The sequence below is a fragment of the Crocodylus porosus genome, unplaced genomic scaffold, assembly GCF_001723895.1.
Source record: "Crocodylus porosus isolate Cpor-Errol unplaced genomic scaffold, CroPor_comp1, whole genome shotgun sequence".
Taxonomy (NCBI): domain Eukaryota; kingdom Metazoa; phylum Chordata; order Crocodylia; family Crocodylidae; genus Crocodylus; species Crocodylus porosus.
In genome coordinates, this window is record NW_017728943.1 from 83877924 (window position 1) to 83886234 (window position 8311).

Below are 8311 nucleotides of genomic sequence, written 5' to 3' on the forward strand. Positions count from 1 at the left end.
AACAGTGACTCCCCCAATGCCTGCTGATCCCCCCTGACTAGTTTATAACAGGCCACAAGATCCCCCCTCAGCCTCCTCTTTTGGAGGCTGCCTTCTGTAGTTGCTATCCCCATTATGGTGACATTCACTACTGCCCTGTGCTTGTGCGTATTGTCTGCTGTTGGCAAGTACCAAAATTGTATTGTAAAAGTGGTAAAAATTGGTCTTGGGGTCAGTAGAGTCAAGGTCTTGGAACGTATCCCTATTTGTTACATTGTAAAGAGAGGGCTCCCTTTATGCAAATATGAGTTATGCGCCATTTTCCAGGAACGCATGTACAGCATAAAGCAAGGGAAACCTGCGTAGGAGATCAGAGAAGCAAGAGAGAATGAATGAGCAGGTTGTGGAATCCACACAGACAAAACACCTCGAAGAACCTCAGTTCCTATATTAATAATTTTTATTTCCTGAAGCTATTGTATACATGAACAAGAATTTTGGTGACTACCAAGCAATAATCTTAAAAATTAGGAATAGGTGGCACAGTTCCATCAATGCAGGCACTGACCCAGAAGTCTAACAAAATAAGGGTGAACAAACTGTGGAACAATCGTCATGTAGCAGCCCTGCAAATTTCTGAAATATGGATGTTTCCTAGACAAGGCACAGAAACTGCCTGAGCTCTAGAAGAATGGGGTCCAGCCTGCATAGATCGGTCCTGTTATGTAATAGCTAGATCTAATACAGTCAGATACCCATTTAGAAAAATTTGAGTGGAAATGTTTTCACTCTTAACCCTATTTGCTAAGGCTATAAAATAGTGTAGAGCAGCGGTTCTCAACCTTTTGCAACCTTATGTCCCCACCAACCATTTTGTCAAAACACCCTGGTCCCACCATGATAAAAACAAAACCCTACTTTTTCCCAGAAGTATATTTTGACGTTTACACTAATCATTAATGGACATTTTCAAATCAGTTGAAGTCCCACCTACACAACCTTCATGTCCCACCAGTGGTTAAGAAACACTGGTGTAGAGAACAGCCTGGAGGGCTTTTTCTTGTCCAAGTTAAAGAGCCCTGACCACACAAAGGAACATAGTTCTGCTTCCCACTGGCCTGAGCATAGCGTGGAAAAACATCTGGAAGGACAACTCAACTGATTTAACTTAAAGGTCAGAAACAACCTTAATTATTTAGAGATCTAAGACTATTCTGATCTTTATGAATGCTCTACCTTAGAGTGTTCCATACGGTTCTACATTTTTCATATCTTTCAGCCTTATGGCCACAAAATGTCCACTGACGCTTGTTAAAAAGGATGGGTTAATAAGTAAGTACTCAAGACAGTCTCATTAAGCTGGCTGACATTATCAGAGCCGTCCCTTGGGAGGTGCAAAACAGGGCAACTGCTCTGGGCCCCGCACTTTGGGGCGGGCCCACAGACAGTGCCATAGAGGCCCCACCGAGGGCGCCACCACTCTATTTACACTCTGGCCGCTTGCCACCCCTGCAAAGGCTGATATGCCCCGAGCCCCACTGCTATCATAACTGGATGTGTGACAATCTGGGCCCCGACACCCCTAGGGTCAGCTCTGGACATTATACTGAGGTCTCAGGAAGGAACAGGAAATTGTAGGTTGGGAAAATATTGTCCCAAGTTGGAGAATGATGTTCAGAATAACATGCTATGTAAAATATGCTCTTATGAAACTGATGGGTGAAAAATGTTCAGGAATAGTCAAGAGAGTCCAGAACTGCAGAAACAAGATTCCAAGATAGATAGATGTGCTACCAAGAGAGAAAGCCTCTTCATTTTGCTGCTAAGAGCCCAGTAAAGATTTCTCTGCTACGCACAAAAATATTCTAGACTTTATTCAAACAGCTTATTTTCATAGTAACTGACCAGTAGGTAAGAATGTTAGATCTAAGTATATGGTCTGACTTCCATTTGACTAAACATCACGAGGTAAAACAAGTAGCATGATCAGAGGCCGAGCCGACAAAGTCATCAGGATTCAAACAGCAAAGCCGTCCATCTCAAGCTGAGGCTACCACAAACACTGAAGCTAAAATACTGTTCATGTTTCCTGACAACACTTGACAGTAATGAGATCAGCATGTAGGCATGAGTCCTGATGTCCACAAATTAAGAAACAAGTCTGACGAGAAACCAAGGCTCAAATCTCCTCCATGGCAAAATACATGGCATTTCATTTTCTGTTTTGTGAAGAATACATGCATTTTTGGACACCCTCAGGTTCAAAAGATAGCCATGAGCAGACTGTAAATGGCTATCTGAAAAGAGTATGCAGAGCTGATCATTAGATTCCCATTGGTGCCACCAAAATCTAGGCACCAGTGCTAACAGTTTTCTGGCAAAAGGATGACTGCTTTTGTTCACTAACACAACATGTGGCAGGGTGTTTTCTCGCATCACTGTGGATCCCTACAACAAAAATGTAAATACCATGTATGCTATAAATACAACTCTGAGCTTCAGGATAGTTGGGAAGACCAGGGACCTTCCCACACAAGACTCGTGTCTACATGAGTTCCCAGTTGAGTGTGGAAGCATTGCTCAACAGCATCTTCAGAAGTGGTAGCACAAAAAAAGAGAAATTTATTGCTTGCATAAGCCTAATTTTGCACCAATCTAATGAGGAGAAGATATCCCACAGGTCCTTCACCTTCACATCCAAGTGATGGCTGGTAAGTAAGAAGACTTCAGCCACCCTTGCAAGGAACACATGTGAAGTCTGGCACATTAGGACTAGCATCAAGAGACCATGTAATTGATGCAAGAGTCTGAGCCTCACTTTTGAAGCTGTCTCTGGATAAGCTGGCAGATGACTGGGACCCACTGTGGCCTGCAATCCCTTGTTTGGTAGACAAGATACAACAGATATAACATTGCTTCTATAAATTCTATATACTGGGTCAGCAAAAAGACCACTTTTTTCTCTGCTGATCTCAAACTCAAGTGATAAACAGCCCGCAGAAGTCAATTCAGACAACCCATTGTGGAGTTCTTCTAAAACGAGGTAGTCATCTACGTATGGACATATCTGAATGTAACAAATCAAAATAGACTGCAATAACCACTAGGCATCTGTGAACACTTTTGCTGCCATGGCAAGGCTGATAAGCAAGAACTTGTTTCAGTAGGATCCTGCACTATAAATCTGAGACATCTGATTACTGAGTCTACAGACAGATGAAAATACAAGGTCTAAAAATCAAGAGATAAAAATCAATTCTGAGGATTGGATACAAGAACAATTGGGGATCTTCTGAACTTGGAGCAGATTAATTTGCTAAGATATCTGAACTTTAGAGCTGGTGTTCTAACACCTTGTCCATTTAGGATTCAAAAATAAAATGCAGGGGAGCATAAGACCTCTTATCTACACGTCGTGTGCAGTTTTCCATGGTTCCAAACAGCAAGAGATAATCCATCCCATATTTTAACAGAATTTCATGAGAGGATCCCTGATAAGGGACAGGAAAGGAAGGCATGTAGAAAGGAGAAAACAGAACTGAACTAAATACAACCTTGGCTATGATTTTAAAAGTTTCTTGAGCCAAGCCTAAGCCACAGGCAAACCAAGGTGGTAGCTAAAGAGAAGGAAACGAAGTTTGGTTTTGAAAACGGTTCTGATCAATTCTCAAGTGGCATCAAGCCGGTTACTCTGAGATAAACATAGAGATTCCAACGCAAAAGATCCTCTATTTCTCCCTTGATGGTTCTAACCTTCTTTGCAAATTATAGTCATAAGCAAAGGTCCTCTACTGAATGATGTGTGTCTAACCTGTATGCATCCAATGAGCCCAGAAGCTTTCAAACCCCTTAACAGACAAAAGATTTAACTCTGTATATCAAATAGTCAAGAACCATTGAAAAAGAGATCCTTAACGGTTACTTGGCCCTTTGTAGGATTGGTAATCTTGAGGATCAGAACTAAGAAATGCTATGTATCATAATAGAAGTGACTACTGAATAAGTTTGTCTAGAGGTCTCAGAAGCATCTAAAGTAGCCTGAGAAAATACAACTACCTCTTCAATGTTCATCTGAAAGCATCTATACAAATTGCCACACTCTGCCCAAATTCAGATAAGTATACTTTGACAGAAGCACCTGATAACTTGAAATATGCATCCAGAGACTAACAGAACACTAGTTCACATAGCTCCCTGTCATAGGTGAGCTTCACAGCATTATCTTCTCTCTTTAATATTATTCTTGGAGATTCCTGGTGTTTGGCTCTTTCATCACATTCTTCTGCCACCACTACGGACCTCAGGATAAAAGGGCTCATAAACATGTGTCCCTTAGAGAAAACTTTAGATCTGTCAAGTTTTTTGTATATGCATGACATACAGCCTTAGATAGTTCCAACAACGTATCTATCATTGTGATAAATATGGTGACCCTTTCAGCCACAGAACAAATAAGAATACATAATATTTACAGGGATTTTCCTTTCAGTACCTCCAGGCTATCCAAGGTGTCTGCCATACATCTTAAGTGGTCTAAAGACCCTTAGTCAGTAATGTCAATCAGGATGCCACAGTACCACAAGGTGCCTTAAGACCCTTTCAAGGGTGCCATGCAACATAAGCATGTTAGATAAATCCTGACATTTCAAACAGGAATCCAGTGTCAAAAATATTCTGGCTTGTTCTAGGTTTTCTGAAGTTCTTTGCATCAGAAGAACTGCTTTATTCTTTTCCCAAAGTCCAAAAAGGAGTGAAAGCTAAGAGCTGGCATTTTCCAAGGGGTGCCTCAAGTCCAAAACAGTTGAGAACCACTCACTTAAATTAGTTGGATCTCTCTCTCATCAGGTGAGAGAGGAAGATTCTGCTGATGGAAACCCATATGATCTTCTGTCCCTTGCTAGTTTTCTTCCTCACTATCATGCTCCTGATGATACAAGACTGAGACTGCCTACAACATCTTCTAGGGGAGGAAAAGCTAATTCAAGATAATCCACAATAGATCTTTTACTGTATACTTCTAGGAGTACAATAAACCCAACAATTCAATGCTATAAAAGTTTTAAGGGGCTAGGACTTGTGTGTGATGTACGTCTCTTACGAGAGCCCCAAAGTTCTACTTTTAAGGGCAACTGGATAGACAAAAAACTGTGCCAGATTCAGGAGTCTCAGGGGTCGATCTCTTGATGAAAAACCAGGTCAGTCCAAAGAGATGAAGATGACTGCTCAGGTTGGAAAGATCTCTTTCTTCAGGGTCTGAAGAAACCACACGCAAGTCCTCCAGTAGAAAGGGAATGAGACTGGTTTACCACACTTTGTCTCTTCTTAAAGGAGACACAGATTGATATGTAATCAGGAACGTGACTTTTGCTGTAGCAGAAAACACGCTCTTCACATGGGTGCTGCAGGCAATAGTCTCATGAAAGAGAGGAGTTTAAAATTCCATGGATTTTAACTTCAGCCATAGCAGCTAGATACAAAATATGGAAGATACCCTTTAAGTAAGTGGATTTTTCTGGTTAAAAGGTAAAAAAAAAAAAACCCCACTATGTACTGCAACCAACATACAGAGTAGACTGATACTGCAAAGGTTCCATCCAACTGCAAGGCTAGTTAAACTCACTCCTCCATTCTTTGTGCTGCTATAAAAGACGGAGAGGAGCAACAGGTCAGCAACAGCATAAACACAGCACCAACACATTGGTAGCCAAAAAGATCTGATATCTTGTACACATGCCTCAGAAATAGAATCCATATACACAATCAAAGGTTCTTCAAACTAAATTAAGCCCTCAGTTACAACTTGCAATAATTCTGCATTCTGTGGGCAAATAAATGCAATCCTAGCAAATAGTAAGTAGTTCTTCTGATTACACTCAATGAGGAACAGATTCTATTGCTCTCTTTTATACTCATATTGATTTGATACGGCAAAACAGTGAGAAACTAGCATACATGACTGAATATGTAATGGGACCACAGTAGTAAGTTACTTTTACACAAGCCCTGGACAGACAGAACATTTACATGAGTACAAAATAGTACCAGACCAAATACAGAAACCCTCCAAACAGAGTAACTTCACCCAATACAAAGGAAAATAAATCCTGGAAGAACAGAGTAGAATATTACTAGTGCAAAGTAGACAAGTTAAGGTTTCACTTGTCCATATTTATTCTAAGACAGCAATTTGCTAAATGCAAATAGGTTACTATTCCTCTCCCATCACAGAGCAGCAAAGCACAGCAATAGCTGCATATTACATGCAGCTGCCCTGGGAGAGTAGCACATCTGTCTATTTCTAATCCCAAAGTAATTTACACTGCTTTACATAAATGATGTAAATTACACAGGAGAATGCATTCCTCTGTCCAGAAACAGTCACCATTCAGCCTAGTACCACAGTTATAACTTTCAAATACTAAAGTGGCATCTTATTACATATATAATTTTATGATATAAAAGAAAAATCTGGTTTAACTGTTTACATGTAAATTAAGTCAAGGTCTCATTTTCTTCTGTATCAGTGAGAAATTATATTTCTCAATGAAAATAAAATACTCTTTGAATTTTACCAAATGTTTTGTTGATAATTAAAAAACCCCAATGAAATAAAAGTCAGACTAATCAACAAATTCAGAATGACTGATGTCACACAGATTCATGAAGAAAAGATGCATTTTTCCACTGAAACATTAAACTTGTGCCTATCTTCCTTTCAAGTGGAGTGGTAACTGATTTCACACATAGCAGCCTCATGTGACAATAGCCCAGAATAAGAATGAACTCATTGGTTCATCTTTTTAATGTTAGGTGCACATGAATAAGGACATGTGGAAACTTACACTTTCAGAATTACCTGCTCTAACTTATGAAAAGAAAGAAATGGTTTAATTTCAACTCTTGCTTGCTCAGTAGCTAAATTTGATTAGATAATCTGCTTGATAATATTCAAGATGAAAGTATCCATATTACTCAAGTCTACCTAGAAAATGCAGGGGAACCTGTCCAGTGCCTCACTGCTCTTATATTGGAAAAAAAAAAAAAAATCAAGCTATAAACAGGGTGTAAATTAAGGGGGAACTTGGGGGGGGCTGACCCCCCCACCCCAAAGTGAAAGCCCCCCCATGGGATTTGAAAAACATAAAGGGGCAGGAGGGGGAAAGGTCTCCAATTGGACTGTTTCTTCAAGAGTCAAAGTGTATTTTGAACCCTGGCTATAACCCTCAAATCTTCACCAGGATCAGTCACCAAAATCCAAACGAAAGTTAAACATTGTCATTGTAGGTTGAATAATGAAAGTGGAAGTACAGTAAGAGACCGGTCACTGAAGACTGCTTCCTCAAAGTGTGAAACTGTGAAAATCTGTTTTTTTGTTTGTCTTTTTTTAAGTACCACAGTTCTGAAGACAATCCCTATGGTCGGGGTATCAGGTATATTCCTCACAGGCAAACTCCATCCAAAGACTGGTTTTCCATCCACTGCAGAACTAACTGGCTTGACAATAACAACAGCAGCTCTTGACCTCCTACTCCCAGAGAACTGCCAGTGAATGATACCAAGCCTTAAAATCAGGTTTTACTTGCGCCCATGAGAGTCAAGGGGCAGAGCAGCAAAAAGGACCACGAAAAGAAGAGAAAAGTATTCACCAAAAACATGAACCAGCAACCCCAAATTTAAATCTGTTCAAAGCAACAGCTGAATGCAATCTTTAAACCCAATGGATCCCCACAGGCCTGGTCCCTGTCATCATAAGTTTCAGAGCTGTGCTTTAATACTCAAGAGCAAGACTCAGCTGAGATGGTATAGACACTACCATGGCCATTCAAAACTACACCTCCATACCCAGTCTTTACTCCCACAGTCACATATGAAGTCATGCTTCATGACAGTGGCACCTGGGGCCTTCAGTGCCATGCCTGACCCTACAACCTGCCAAATCCACAGATCAAGGGGCTGCCTCCCTACAGGCTACAGCAGAGCTGCCCATGTGAACCCCAGGGGCAGAAGGCAAGGATCGAGGAGCCTCATTAAGCAGGAGGAAGGGAAAATGAGGACAACCCTGGGGCGTCTTATCCCGAAAGCAGGGCCCACCCCCTCCCAAGGGGGCAACAGCCCGTGCCACCAGGCCTCCGAGAACAGCCCCCGGGGCCGCACTCACCGCTGAGCGCCGAGGCTTGCAGCGTGGCCCCCGAGGTGCCGTCGATGACTTTGATGGCGCCGCGGGCGGTCACGGCCAGGATGGCGTTGAGCGCTGGGTGGTAGCACAGGCTGCGCAGCCCGTCGGCGTCGCAGCGCAGGCAGCCGTCCCTCAGCAGCAGCCACTCACAGGCGC

The 8311-nt window shown here is 41.7% G+C and overlaps 1 protein-coding gene across 1 annotated transcript in view; it reads right to left on the bottom strand.

The window, feature by feature from the left end:
* BIRC6 (baculoviral IAP repeat containing 6) overlaps nt 1-8306 on the bottom strand; it is a gene marked incomplete at its 5' end in the record, with an annotated part of 304005 nt that extends 295699 nt beyond the window's left edge. The window contains one exon of the mRNA XM_019548600.1: nt 8138-8306. Coding sequence (XP_019404145.1) covers nt 8138-8306 — 169 coding nt within the window. The remainder of the gene's footprint in view (nt 1-8137) is intronic.
* Nucleotides 8307-8311: the final 5 nt, after the last annotated feature.